At 35.2% G+C, this 15,590-nt stretch overlaps 1 protein-coding gene across 1 annotated transcript in view; it reads right to left on the reverse strand.

The window, feature by feature from the left end:
- The window catches only part of CFAP47 (cilia and flagella associated protein 47), a 338,472-nt gene that overhangs the window by 148,066 nt on the left and 174,816 nt on the right, over window positions 1-15,590 (reverse strand). The window contains 3 exon segments of the mRNA XM_053655801.1: window positions 5,098-5,240; window positions 7,059-7,114; window positions 12,832-12,918. Coding sequence (XP_053511776.1) covers window positions 5,098-5,240; window positions 7,059-7,114; window positions 12,832-12,918 — 286 coding nt within the window.

The raw sequence follows: 15,590 nt of genomic DNA on the forward strand, positions 1-15,590 counted from the left end.
TTTTATCTTGGACCTAGATCTTACTAGGTTTTATAATTTATATTTGAATTGGCTGAACAACTTTATATAATTTTGATGGCTTAACCAGCACATGAAAGCTAAGCTAAAATTCTAAAATGTTAAATTCCATACACTAGAGAGAGATTATTAATCATGGTAGATGACTATTTGACTCTGCCATAATTATAATATGAAACTGACCAGTAAGAATAATCACTGTTCTTTTAAATACTATTTATCATTGAATGATTGAGCTAGGAGGCTCAGTAAGGATAAGAAGCATAAAAAGATTTATATGCCTGCACTTAAAAGTTTAACTTTCATGACACAATTTTAACAAAATCTTAATTGTGTGCCTGACAGATTATTCTGCAGACGTATCAAGAAGGCCACATATATTTAAATGGCATAAAGTATGACTTTAATTTTTTAATTTTTTATTTGTTTATTTTTAGAGAGAGGAGAGGGGAAGGAGAAGGAGAGGGAGAGAAGTATCAATCTGTGGTTGCCTCCTGAACCCCCTACTGAGGACTTGGCTAGCAACTCAGGCATGCGCCCTGACTGGGAATCAAACCAACGACTCTTTGGTTCGCAGGCCAGAGCTTAGTCCACTGGGCCACACTAGCCAGGGATGAATTGATTTTTTAATAAAAATATAAAATATGTTATGGGAAAACACTTCATTCAACAATAGGAAGTTTCACCATAATACTAGAAATTATTATGGTGAAAATGAACACTCTCTCTTCCTTATTACCACATTTTCCGAAAACAGTTTCCATTAAAATTTTTGCCACCAATTTTCCCAGCAAGAAAATGAAAATGTGCTTCCCTTTAATTATGAACATCACTCAAATTGTCATTAAGATTGATATTTATACCTTTGACTGGTGTGGCTCAGTTGTTTGGAGTGTCATCCTATTGATACACCAAAGGTTGGGGGTTCAATTCCTGGTCAGGGCACATACTTAGGTTGTGGATTCAATCCCCAATAGGGGCATGTATGGGAGGCAACCAATCAATGTTTCTTTTTCACATCAATGCTTCCTTCTCTCTCTCACCCCCTCTCTCTCCTCCATTACTTCTCTCTCTCTAAAATCAATAAATATACTTAAAATTTTTTAAAAGATTGATCTGCATTTCAATATCCCTCTGACCTCAGAGGTGCTTTCTAAACCAAAGATGAAATCAGGTCATGCCTATGCTCAATACTTTCCTACTTAAAAAAAATAATAATAATAATAATAATAATAATAATAATAAGTTATTCAATTTTAAATTCACTGTTCTCTTCCTTCTTTATCAACCTGACTTATCCATCCAACCAATTTTCTCCCATGTCTAACAAACCATTCTCAGAAATGGCAATTAAAGTGTCCGCAAATTTCATGCTTAGCTGTTTTGCCTTATATTTTTTCAAATTGTCTGAGCACACTTCTTCCCAGCCCAAACTCTGTTTTACTGACAAAATTTTTAATAATATTTTTTAAGATTTTATTTATTTATTTCCAGAAAGAGGGGAAAGGAGGGAGAAAGAGAGAGAGAGAGAAACATTAATTTGTGGTTACCTCTCACACTCCGCCTACTGGGGGCCTGTCCTGTGACCCAGGTATGTGCCTTGACTGAAAATCAAACCAGAGACCCTTTGGTTCGCAGGCTGACACTCAATCCACTGAGCCACACCAGCCAGGGCCACTGGCAAATTTTGACTCATCTTCCTTGACCATACCCCTTCCTGTATTAGCCAATTACCTCTGTTCTTCTATCATATAGAAATGCACTACTCCCTCTATTCAAGAAATGGTCACAAGCTGTCTGGCTATGTTATGGAAATCAGTGGACATTTTCTGCTAATTAGGACACATGTATATATAAGGAGAGATTAGGTCTTGCAACAGCTTCTTGTTGACGGCAAATGAAATATGTTTTACTGTTAAAAAAGCCAGAAAAATAATATAAACCACCCTCAAATAATACTCAGTTCCCCTGAGCTATAGAAATAACTTTCATAAAACTGAAGTTAGTTTGCTTAAGTGTGAAATTACATGAAGATTGTAGCATAATATAATGCAATGTTTTTATCTTTGCATTCCATAAAATAAGCAAGAATTATTATTATAGTCTGTACATTAATTGAAGAAAGTTACAAATTAATTATAGAATATTTAACAACCATACACAGTAGACTCAGGGAGAGTGAAATGAGTGATAACGCAAAAAGTCAGATGAGTGGTTCTACTTATCTACATAAATATAAAGGAAATGGCCAGAGTGTCATACAATATATTAATAACTGATCTCTCTTTGGAATGTGGGGCCCGGGTCTGGAACTGGACTGATTTTCATAAGTAGCTCAGAGATGCTCACTCCCATTCTACTTTCTCAAGTCAGCAGTATCTGGACTGGTTTCGATCTGTTCTGACCAATTTTTGTAGGCATAAAAGAACGACAAAGGACAGGAAGATAAATCTACCAGGGGAGAGAGGAGTCTGGTTTGGGTCAATACAAAGGCTCATGGTTGGTGGGTCAGAGCTGGTTAGGCCACAACAAGTAGCTACAACTGGAATGTCAAGGATCCCTGTTCAATGCCACTGACTCTCACACAGAAGAGCCCAGCAATAACATGTGGTTTCCTATTTGAGAACCTAGAACTACACAGAGCAGATGTTCACATGCGTCAAGACATTTCTTTGTGCTTTGCAGTGTTTGTGTGCCTTGCGTGGGGGCCTACCAACCAATCCTTGCAGCAGACGCTATTTCTCAGAGACCAGGTGGGCCATGATTTAATCTGCACCATCCACGCAGAGCACCCATTTCTTTGGATTTTTGACACTCGAAAGCACGAATTTTTAGGTTTTCCCCTAAGGTAAAAAATTTAAGGGACACTTATGGGAAGTCTTATAAAACCACTTCTACTTTCAAACAGCTGTTATATAACTCATTTCATTTTCTTTTATTTGAAAGTTTAAATAAACCAACCAATGTGAAACAAACAGCTTTTCCTTGACAGCAGTGTTAGTAGAAATGCTTCTGTTTTACACACAGAAAGCTATCAAACAGGCCTAATTACTCCACAGTTTTCAACAGGTGGTTCTTAATAGCAAAGCAGTTATCACACATTTAATAAAAACAGGAGCTAACTAGGTGGACTTGGATATTTGATTATCTATTTAAGCATGTAATTGCATTTTTCAATATAATTAGCAATAAAATTGAATGTGTAAATTAATAGATGTGTTTTCTCCACGTAAGTAATTGTAATTCAGTGCAATCCTTTACATTAAGGGCATCATTTCTCAATTGATAGCCATACAACTTTATGATTATTTTTCTTAATATTTTTTCTAACAAGGACAAATTATATGTAATCAAAAGTCATGTTTTAGTAAATGAAGATGCCAAGTGTAATTCCATTTTGATTAATTTAGATACAATTTATAGAACCAAATGTTAATATTCTAATAGTTTAATGTTAGAGATAAAAATCAACCTCCTTACTATGTTATTGAGAATTAACCCTAGTGTTTTTCTAATGGTATATTATAAATTGATATAAAAAGGAATTATAAAACATTTGACCAAATGACTATTTTTCATTAAATTTTATACAGAAGAATTTAGTTAAATCTTTTTTTTTAAAGATTTTATTTATTTATCTTTAGAGGGGAAGGGAAGGAGAGAGGGAGAGAAACATCAATGTATGGTTGCCTTTTGTGTGTCCCCTGCTGGGAACTGGCCTGCAGGGAACCAGCCTGCAACCCAGGCATGTGCCCTGACTGGGAATCGAACCACAATTGTCTGGTTCGCAGGCCCGCGCTCAATCCACTGAGCTACACCAGCCAGGGCTAGTTAAATCTTGAGCTCCTTTAAAGGAAATTCAAAACCAAGATTTAGTATTACTATATTAAATACTATATTTAGTATTACTATATTAAATACTATATTTAGTATTTTTTCTAAAGGATAATTTTAACTAGAAAACTAGACATTTTACATATTTCACAGGCTATATTGTATTTCACATGTAAACAATCCTATATCTCTTTCCAATTACTATTATTTTATCGTACATACGATAAAATAATATCTATTGCATAATAGATATATAATTAATACATTTAGGGCTATATCCTGGGGGCTATGAATTCCCTCCTCAGGTTAACACATGACAGTGTCTAGAAAGGGATAACACCACAGACTTTTCTTCTATAGACAATCTCTCTCTCTCCCTACCCAGTCCCCCTTCAGTCTCTCTCTCTCTCTCTCTCTCTCTCTCTCTCTGTCTCCATGCTTCATTTCCTCCTTTCTGTCTCTTGGTCTCTCTCCTTTGTTGCCTTTAAAGAAGCAAGACACATGGATCCCTAACCCACTAGGAAATTAATTCCACCAACAACTTGGGAGAAGTTGGGAGCAGTTTCTTTCTCAAATGAACGTCTTGGAGAACCCAGCACCGGCCAATTCCTTATTGAAAACTAGATAGGCCTGAAGCAAAGGGCCCGTCTCGGTCATGTCTGGACATCTGACCCATTAAAAATGTAACATAATGTCCTGACCTGTGTTGCTTAGTTGGTTGGGCATTGTCCCGCAAACCAAAATGTCACCGGTTTGATTTCCTGTCAGGGCACATGCCTGGGTTGTGGGTTCAGTCCTGCGTTTGGGCACTTACAATAGACAACCAATCAATGTTTCTCTAATACATCAAAGTTTTTCTCCTTTTCTTTCTCCCGCCTTTCCTCTCTCTCTAAAAATAAATAAATAAAATGTGAAAAGAATGTGGCATAATGTGTGTGTGGTTTAAAGCCTCTCAGTGTTTGGTAATTTGTTATGCAAGCATAGATTAATACAGATAGGGACACAGCAAGGTTAGGTATGCCCACACTCTGCTTCCAAGGAACTTCCTTATGCAGCTACTATAAAATGTACCACAACTAGTGTAATGCTGCTTATTCCTGAGAATAAACTCTTTGTTTAGCTACCAGAGTGCTGACATTGTTATCTACATTTCTAAAGTCTTCAACTGCCAACAAGTACCTGCACTAGTCATTCCCTTAAAGGGCCAAGCCAAGATGAAAGCACGCAGCACAGTTTTGTTCTCACCTCCCTGTTGCTGAGAATGATGACACAGTAGCGTTTCTGCAGTTCAAAGGGAACAAAGGAGAGCACCAATCTGGAAGGATCTTTCGCTTTTAGGCGGATAGTTGGGGAGCAGAAGAACTCTCTGATGAAACTGGACCTAATGGCTGTGAAAACAAGCAGAGTTTGTTTACATATCTTTGAGGAAGTGCTGTTCCAATAAAGTAGCTGTTTCAATTAGTGATTAAAGTTTTGGGATGAAAAACAAAATGTTCAAAGCATTAGCACTCAGCAGAAGATAATACATACATTTGTTAATAACAGTGCTGGCGATCCTAGCTCAAGCTTGGAATAATTTAAAAAAGTATAATTGTATGATGCATTATTAAAGATGGTCTTAATAAATAACTTCTTTAAAAGGGAACTTCATTAGTGTTTAAAATTAGCTTGATATACACATATAAACAGAGAAGCAGTCATCGAAGAGTCTTTAAAATTTGGGGGGACTTTGTAATGGTTTACATTACAGGTAGTAATGGGCAAATTGAACAGCTGGTTTTCAAACATGTCCACAAATTGTTCAACATGGCCTTGAATGTGGTGAAACTGTAGGCCAGTCTTAGCGATTTGATCCTAATGAACAGTGTCCGAGAAAGTACAAAAGCCAAGCAGTGTGACTACTGACACAGGTCAGAAAAGGTAACACAACTTCTTAATGATCTCTTTCTTGGTTTGCTTTCTTTTAGAATCAAGTTGTTATCCTGTGAAGAAGCCTAGGCCATGTGGAGAGGCCACATGCAGGTGTCCAGGCCAATACCACTGCCCGATCCCAGATGAAAGGCATTAATCATCAGACATGTGAGTGAAGCAGCTTTTGGAATGATTCAAGCCCCAAGCACGATCTGGCTGCAACTGCAAGTTCACCTGCTGAGGCCATTCTCCTCAGAAGTGTGAGAGATTCTAATTATATTACATTTTTACCATTTAATGCCACTACATTTGGGGTGGTTTATCTGTAGTGATAGAGAACCAGTACATTCCCATATCCACTTTCCTGGCCATGATTCTATCTGCATTTTCTAAATCTATTATCTATTTCATAAAACAATGTAATATGTGCTCTCCTTTTAATTTTAAGCATGGTGATGGCAACTTGTCCCCTAAATAGGTTTCAGCAGTTCAGAATAAGCCAAAAGAAACCTAAACAACGTTTATCTAAATCCATTTATTGTACAAGTGAGGAAACTAAGACCCAGAGGAGAAAGAAAAGGTGGGACAGAGTTCTGCAAAGGGTCATAAAAAGGCTGAGGACCAACACTAAGGCTTCCCATTCTGCTTTCAATCCCCAAGGTTTGCCATTCTGTCTATAGTTTCACTGCATAGTATGATCTATACAGAAAAATAGTACATGAAAACAGTTTTTGTGGGGTTGGCCCAAAAGCCCGTTTTCCCCCCCCATAAGATGGCTTTAATAGCACTTAGTTGTCTTTGACTTCATCTGAAACAATTTTGTCAGATTTTATTGTGACAGATATCATATCAGCATGCATTTAAAAACATCAAAATTGGTGAATTTTTGTGTAGCCATTTTAATATTGAAGATGGAAGAAAATATGCAACATTTTTGGCATATTGTACTTTATTTCAAGACAGGTAAAAACACAACTGAAACTCAAAAAAAGATTTGTGCAGTGTATGGAGACAATGCTGTGACTGATCGAATGTGTCAAAAGTGGTATGTGAAGTCTTGTGCTGGAGATTTCTTGCCGGACAATGCTCTATGGCCAGGTAGACAGGTTGAAGTTGACAGCAGTCAAATTGAGACATTAATTGACAACAATCAACATTCTACAATGCGGATTGTAGCTGACATACACAAAATATCCAAATTAATGAAATTATTGGTGAAAATGCAAAGTGTATCTTTTCTTTTATGGAAAAAACTAAACAGACACTTTGGCCAACCCAATCTTTGAGGTACTCACAGGTTTTTAAGATTTGGGGGGCTCGATAATAGTCCTCTGAAGTATCATCTTCATAGCTACTCCCAGTATCGCAGTCACAAGGGAAGAGAAAAACAACATCAACATAGATAAAACTCAAAAACAAATCTTTATATTAATTTAATCTTCCTGATCCCTAAAACCACGGCGACCTACAATATGATGTGCAAAGTCCACACATTTCTTTCATGCTTCATTTTTATATTTACATCATTCTAGAAATTTTAAATTAAGGAAAGTAATGACCATCCATATTTCCACTACTGTTTTTAAAAAATCTGGTAAAAACAATTATTTATTACTTTCAAATGCAATGATAATAACAAAAACCCAAATTCGGAGACTTAAAAGTTTGCTAATCTCAACTGAGAGCTACATAGGTACTCTCTACAAAAGTGGTTCTAGAACTCAATGTCTTGAAAATTTTCCTTGTTTCAGCTTATTGCTTCCTCATTTCCTTCTTTCTCAGTAAAGGTAGAAGAATACATGGGCAGCTGATTAATCTCTGCTTGCATTTTTGAAAATTAATTAGCAGCTCACAGCCTGAAGCAACCTTCTCCCTTGAAAGGCTCTATTCTTCCAGAACCCATCACTTTTTCCCAAATTGCTCTTCTCTTAGTATTTGTGATTACTTCACTCATTAAGCTATCAGTAAGTATCTGGACTCTCAGATATTGCTTGCCTTAATTTTTTTCTGAGAATACAAAAAAAAAAAGACCCATGTTTTCTCAATTTGTCATCTGCTTTTGCCTAAATTTAATACTGTAAGAATATATTGACTGTTTCCAAGTAAAGTTCTATAAATATCAAGGCCATTTCTCCAAATGCTGTCTTTTCTTTACACCACATTCTTAATAAGGAAATTTACCATGTCTTATAATTATTCTGTGCTTTACTTCTACTTCACAGGCATTTCAGTAGCAGATTAAGTAATATCTTCTTATAAAATATTTCATTTACTTACTTCGAGAGGGAGAGAAAGGGAGGTAGAAAGAGAGAGAGAGAGAAACATGGAATGTTGCTTCTCTCATGTGCCCCAACCAAGGACCACAACTGAGACATGTGCCCTGATAGGGAATGGAACCAGAAACCTTTCACTTTGCAGGATGATGCCCAACCCACTGAGTCACACTGGTCAGGGCATAATATATTTTTTTCAAAGTAAGAACATCTAATATTTTGTGTAGTTTGAGCATTTGTAGATACTTTAAGGCTACCATAGATAGATGAATATGCCAGCATTTATAATAGAGACTATACAGAGAATAGAGAAAACAAGAAAAATGTTTATTTCTCAATGCAGAGCTCTACTGCCATCTCATTGATGATGGAGCTCTGGGTAGAATGCTTGATTAAAATCCTCAGATGATCTCCAAACCTCATTTTGTTCAATACTTGAAATCTATAGGCTTTCAGTCATTTTTTTTCATACTGAATAGAAAAGCAGAGCAATTTGGGCTTCATCTCCTTTTTCTTCCCTTCGCCTATTTTGTTAGAGAAGAGCTAATGAAAGTGCCTTTTAAATAAATCAAAGAGATGCCTCATCCTCAAAGGAGACTCTCAAACCAAAAAAAAATTGAGTGACCTGTATTATTTAAAGGAAAGACTAATAGAAAAAATATGCAGGCCTATGAATTTTATTGACTTCCTCAAAAAGCTAACAATTATGATTCACTGAGAGACATCAAAAAATAATTTAATAAAATAATCTAGCTCAGGAAATTTCTAATTTACCTCATCAGTGTTTTTGAGTTTGGATTTTCCGTGATAAATTCAACTGGCATACAAAACCAGTATCATGGGTATTCCAAAGACACAACAGAAAACAACTCATTTACTTTTTGTTAGTCCCTGTACCTTGGTCCATGCTATCATTTTCCTAGATGTCACTGATTATTGTTGAAGCCATGGCAGAGGGAGCATGTTGAAACCCTTTGTGTTAAGGAAGAAACAGCAGCAAAAGAAGTTAAAATTAGAAAGTACTGTGGCTTAAACAGAATATGTTCTGCTAATCTCCTCTGCAGTAGCGGCATGCAGCTATTTCCAAGTGAAATGATCAAAATGATGTTGAACTGGTTCTATTCATGGCATGAATAAATCAGCCCCAAGAATGACTTCCTATTCAAGCTGTTCCTAGTAAGGAACAAAGATCTTTTATTATAAGCCTTCCTGAAGCTACTCCTGTGCCAGCATTCAGGGCTGTGTTTAAACCAAATAGCAAATTACCTGGTTCCGGTCAAGTTTTATGCAGCATGGGGAAAAAAATATAAGAGGACTGATTTTTAGATTCACTCCATCCTCCATGTGTCCAGGAGTTCTTTAAATAACAAAAAGGCCTGGTGGCCATCTGGAGTGCAGGAAAAATGGCATGTTTGCTGCTTTTGGTACCCCTTTGGCCCCTAAGCAATTAAGAAGTCTCTGAAGCAAGTAGTGCTAACTTGGGGTACAAAAACAGAGTGGAGCTGTGAATTTAAAATTGTATGAGATAGAGTAGAACACTAGAGAGTACAGTACATGCAAGGATAAAAAGTGCTTCCTATCTCGTTATTCTCTTTAAATGTCCTCTCTTCTGTGAACATCCCTATAATATCTAGACGGTGATATTTCTTGCCAATTAGTTCCAGACATTTTTTAAATACCATATACTACTGAATGTATTCCCCAAATAATTGCCTGCATTTGTATAGATTTTTTTCTTCTCTATTTGATGACTGGCTCTTTGAGAACCAGATCTGTGTGTGACTTATTTATCCCTATATTTCTCCAATACTAAGAACAGTACTTGTGATGCCACTTGGCAAGAATTTATCAAATGATAAATAATTCAATATTGTTGGAAAAATAGCAAGTCATATTATTGTTGGAAATTATTTACAAAGTGTTCATATCTGATCACTGCTGATCAGTGATTCAATTTTAAGGTGTGGCTAAAATCAGTCCTCTTTTCTGATTCTTTCTGATAATCCTTTGCATATCATTAGAATAAGAAAATCTTAACTATTTTGCTTATGCTCATGGACCATGTTCCCATAGTAAAACATCCATGTGGTTTCAAATGTGTTATTTTATATGTGACTGTTACTTAAGAAGAGCAGTTTAAAGAGCAATTTTTAATTTTTTAATAGGCTCTATCTTATGCCACCTAAAAGATAATGTCAGCACTTTACTGCTCATTTGATGAAAAAGTTTATTATTTGGAGAGATATTGACTGAAGTGACTCTGAGGAGGAGTGTTAGTTAGTATAAGCTAGGTCATGCTGCAGTAACAAACCCATCTCAGTGGATCAGTACAATAGATCATTTCTTGCTCATACTACATGTCCACCCTAGGTGGAGAGGATATACTCAGAGGTCCTTGATGAAGGAGGCTCCATTTTTATATGTGCTTCTCTAATAACTGTGGCAGGGAAAAGGAACAGATATCTGCATATATTTTCAAAATTTCCTCATACATGCTTTCACACTTGTTCATCCTACTTTGTTTTTGATTTGAGAAAAATAATCAAAGGAAAATGTATTTTCCTGCAGTTTGAGAGTGGATGGCTTCAATAATTTTAGAATTTTGGGTGCAATCAAAACCATTTCAGAATATTATATGAAGAACAATCATGTTAAAATTTAGTATACAGAATTCCTGTACTACATTCCAAATTGTGGAAGTAGACTCAATTTTGCTGTTCATTGAACTGATCCAACTTTGAGTTACTTGTACACACAGATACCTATAGCAATGCTTTGAGATCTGACTGTAGTTGAATATGTGATACTGTAAATTGCTTGCAATTAATATGAGGAAATTATTTCCAGGCAATTCAGGTAAAATCTATGATCACAAAGCAGTTTCTTAATTAAGAAACAAGGGACCGAAAGAATTAAAATTTAGGAGAAATGTTTACTGAATAATTTTTTAGCAATACTAGCATTTCATACTCCAAAGAAATTAACATAAAATGCCTACAATGCTCTATTCTTATATCTATAAATGTTATCTTATAGTTTAATGTATTAATTCATGTTTTATTGTTCACAACAGCAATATGTAAAAGGAAGACTGAATGCCTTAGTTAAGCATGAACACAGCAGTCAATAAAACAAATGCAGGAAGACAAAAATGAAATTTGCTTTCACAATTTTCTCAGAGAAAAACCAATAAAGAAATATATATATAATAAATTCAATTCTTATAATTTAACTTATTAGCTTAAATACAATTCAGTTTTGAAAAATAATCTCCATTTCAATCTAAACAAGATCTGTACAATCACTTTAATAATTTCTGGTAACATTAACTTTGGGAATTCTTATGGTAACAACATAGCCAAATCCTTGCTTCCGGGATGTTTATCTGACATCTGTGTTAGATAAACAGAATGTTCTGTTCTGTGCATCTAACAGAAAGACAATGATGCTCTCAAGCATTACAGAGACAAAGGAGCATGCATTTCATTAACAGACGTCTGCACTATTTTCCTTCCGTCTGACTTTCATTAATCTTGGTAATACTGTTTTTATTCTACTTCACTTTAAATAGCTATTCTATACAGTTGACCCTTGAACAACATGGTAGAGTAGTTAGGGGTGCCAACCTCCCCGCCTGCCCCATGCAGTTGTAAATGCACGTATAACTTTTGACTCCCCCAAAACTTAATTACTAAAACCTGTTGACCAGAAGCCTTACCATTAACATAAACAATTGATTGACATATATTTGTGTGTGTTATACATATAAATTATATACTCTATTCTTACAATAAAGTAAGCTAGATAAAGGAAAATGTAATTAAGAATATCATAAAGAAGAGAAAATACATTTATAGTATTTATTTTTTTAAATCTGTGTATATGTGGACCCACACAGTTTAAATTTAGTTGTTGAAGGTTCAGTTGTAGTTAACATAAGAGAAATGTAAAGCAATCTAACTTTAAAAAATTCTACTTGTCTATTCAGAAGTCAAGGTTTCTTTCTAAACTAAATAGAGAACTCATAAAACAATAGGTAGGTAGAATAAGCTTAAATACAGTCAATCCTCATTATCTGTGAATTCCATTAATTGCAAATTCACCTCCTTGCTAAAACTGATTTGTAACCCCCAAATCAATACTCATGGTGCTTTAACAGTTGTCTTCAGACATGTGCAGAGTGCCAAAAAGTTCCAGTTACTGGTCACACAAGATCCAAGCTGGGGTCAAACAAGGTAACACTGGGCTTTTTTGTTTCAGTTCTCATATGCACGTGATCAGAGCACAGAGACCATGGGGGCAGTATGGAAGTCTAAGGAGCTCCAGCTCTGGGGCCAGGTGGACAGGGTTTGACAGCCTTCTATGGCACCTGTTAGTGGCACAGCCTCAGACAAGTCATTTAACACTTCTGAACCTCATTTGCTTTGTGTTAAGAAAGTAGAATCTATAAGAATAAGATGTGTTTTTTTGTGATAAATAATTATAATCTGTGTTTAGATATAGTTCTCCTAGGAATAATGGGTCAGTATTCACCAATTGAACGTTTGCAGCAATTCTATAGATCATAACTACAGTGATTAATGAGAATCTACTGTATTTAATCAGGTGCATATTTATTCAATTTCATGCACATAAACCTATACCACATAAGAGAATAAGAATAATATAAATTATATAATATAAATTGAATATTTTAAATAAATGAAAACTACTATGGAATTATATAACAAGTTTACAAGAATTTCTCAGAATTTTTCCTCAGATAATTATTAGCATAAAATGTATGGATATTTACCTCTGATTCTTTTGGCTAATGAATTGTCTAGATGCATTTAATTTGGATGTCAAGGAGATGAGTGTTGAGGATTCCACTACAATGACACTAAAAAATAAATAAAAGCATTATTTTGGACTGTACTATAATAAAATTCAGATGACTACAAAACATTCTTTTAATTGTTTTCCTATCTTCATATAATAGAATTAGAATCACAATAAAAAACAGTTTGAAAAGTCCAAGAGTTCTCATTCTACAATTCAAAACACATATGTTAGAAAGAATGGAAAAATCTATAATGGAAACATGTAAAAAAGTAATATTCTTTTATATTGAAATGCAACACTAAATTCCCATAGCAAGGAAATTTAGAACATAAATGACTATCCAAATTTTATTCCAAAAACAAAGAGGAAATCACACATTAGCCTTAATGCATTGTGAGAGCTGTATACATTTAATAATTTCTAATCTTATTTTCAAAATATTGAAATGTTTCTTTCGGGGGCACGCACATGAGGGAACAGACTGAGATTGAAACTCCTTAAAACAGTCCAACTCTTGAGCATGGGTAGGACTTTTACTGTTTAAATCTGTTTTGCAGCTCCCTGGAAAAACTCAATTTATTCAGTGTGGTCTTTATTTGACCTAACTCAAAGGAAAATACATGTCCCCAGAATGTTTCTTGAAAATGATCAGTAGCAGTTGTACCTGAGGCTGCTACAGCAGTTGGAACAAATATGATCCCACCAGAACTTAAAGGAAGATCTGGGCAACAATATATATGACCATATGCAGGGCTGCAGTAGCTTGCTAGACCCCCCAAACATGTCCAAGATCTTCAAGTTCACCTGTGAGAGACAATGATGTCTCACCAAATAAAGAATATCAATAAAGAGAGGTTATACAAGAAAAGCAATTATGAATTCTGTACTTTTATGAAACTATAAATCTTCTAGAAGAAGACATATGGGAAAAGCTTCTTGACATTGGTTTTAGGAATACCTTCTTGGATATGAGACTAAAACCCCACAAGAAACAAAAGCAAAAAGAGACAAGCAGGACTACATCAGATTAGAAAGCTTCTCTAGAATAAAGGAAATGAAAGAATAAAAAGGCAACCTATAAAATTGGACAAAATATGTTTATAAGCTATAATCTGTTAAGGTGATAACATAAAAACTCCTATACTGCCATAAGTACAGAAACAAAACAAATAATCCAATTAAAAATGGTCAAAGAACTTGAATAGATACTTCTCTAAAGAAGACACACAGATTACCAACAGGGATATAAAAAGGTCTTGCTCAACATCCCTAATCATGATTTGTACTTCTCTAAGTGCAAATCAAAACTGTAATCAGATATCACCTCATACCTGTTAAGGCTGCCTATTATCAAAGGAATAAGAGATAACAAATGTTGGTGAGTATACGGAGAAAGAACACTATCATGCTGCTGGTAGGAATGTAAATTGGCACAGCCATTATGGAAAAATTAAAAATAGAACTATCATATGACCCAACAATCCCACTTCTGGGTATTTATCCAAAGGAACTGAAATCAGGATCTCAATGAGATATCTTCACTCTCATAGTCACTATAGCATTATTTACAATAAGCCAAGATATTGAAACAATTCAATCAACCCAAATGTCCATAAATGTTGTATGTACATATTACAGTGGAATATTGTTCATCCTTAGAAAAGGAGAAAAGCCTGCAATATGTGACAACATGGATGAACATTGGGGACAAAGTGAAGTGATAAGCCAGTTTCAGAAGGATAAACACTGTATGATTCCATTTATATGGGGAATCTAAAATAGTCAAACTCATAAAGCAGAAAATAGAATGGTAGGTACTTGGGGCAGGAAGGAGGATGAAATGGGAAGTTTTATTCAAGATAAACCAGTATCAGAGATATGCTATGCAACATAGTGCCTATAGTTAAAAACATGGTACAGTGCGCCTAAACATTTGTTAAGAGGGTCAATCTCATATTAAGCATTCTTACCACACACACATGTAAAAACATAGAATTAAGTAATGAAATAAACTTCCCACAAAGCAAAGCTCAGGCCCAGATCATTTCAGTTGTGAATTCTAACAAATGTTAAAAGAATACCAATCCTGCCTTGGCTGGTGTGGCTCAGTGGATTAAGTGCCAGCCTGTGAACCAAAGGGTCACCAGTTCAATCCCCAGTCAGGGTGCATGCCTGGCATGCAGGCCAAGTCCCCAGTAGAGGGCCAGAGACTGGCACCACACACTGATGTGACAGGAGATATCTTTCCCTCTCTTTTTCCCTGCTTCCTCCTCTCTCTAAAAATAAGTAAATAAAATCTTTAAAAAAGAAAGAATGCCAATCCTTCATAAACTCTTTGAAAATAGAAAGGACCATTTCCCAAGTCATTCTCTGAGACTAATATTAGTAATACAAAAAACAGATAATGACATCACAAGAAAAGGGAATTACACTATTAAATCCTTTGATTATAAATGCAAGATACTGGCAAACCAAATCTCACTATATGTAAAAAAAGGCATTACAGAGCAAGTAGTAGTTGCATCTACAAACAAAATAAACAGGCATGGGTGCTAATCCTGTCTCTGTTAAATCTAGACTAGGTTAACTTTTCTATTAAAAGTTATGCTAAATTTTGATTAAAAAAAAGCAAATCTGGTCACTGTGCCACACAGAATTTGGGGGAAAATATATAGAAATATTTATTTTATTTTAAAATACATCTAATATGAGATTATTAATAAGAACTAA

The sequence above is a fragment of the Artibeus jamaicensis genome, unplaced genomic scaffold, assembly GCF_021234435.1.
Source record: "Artibeus jamaicensis isolate MK-2021 breed Jamaican fruit bat unplaced genomic scaffold, CSHL_Jam_final scaffold_1283, whole genome shotgun sequence".
In the NCBI taxonomy this organism is placed as follows: Eukaryota; Metazoa; Chordata; class Mammalia; order Chiroptera; family Phyllostomidae; genus Artibeus; species Artibeus jamaicensis.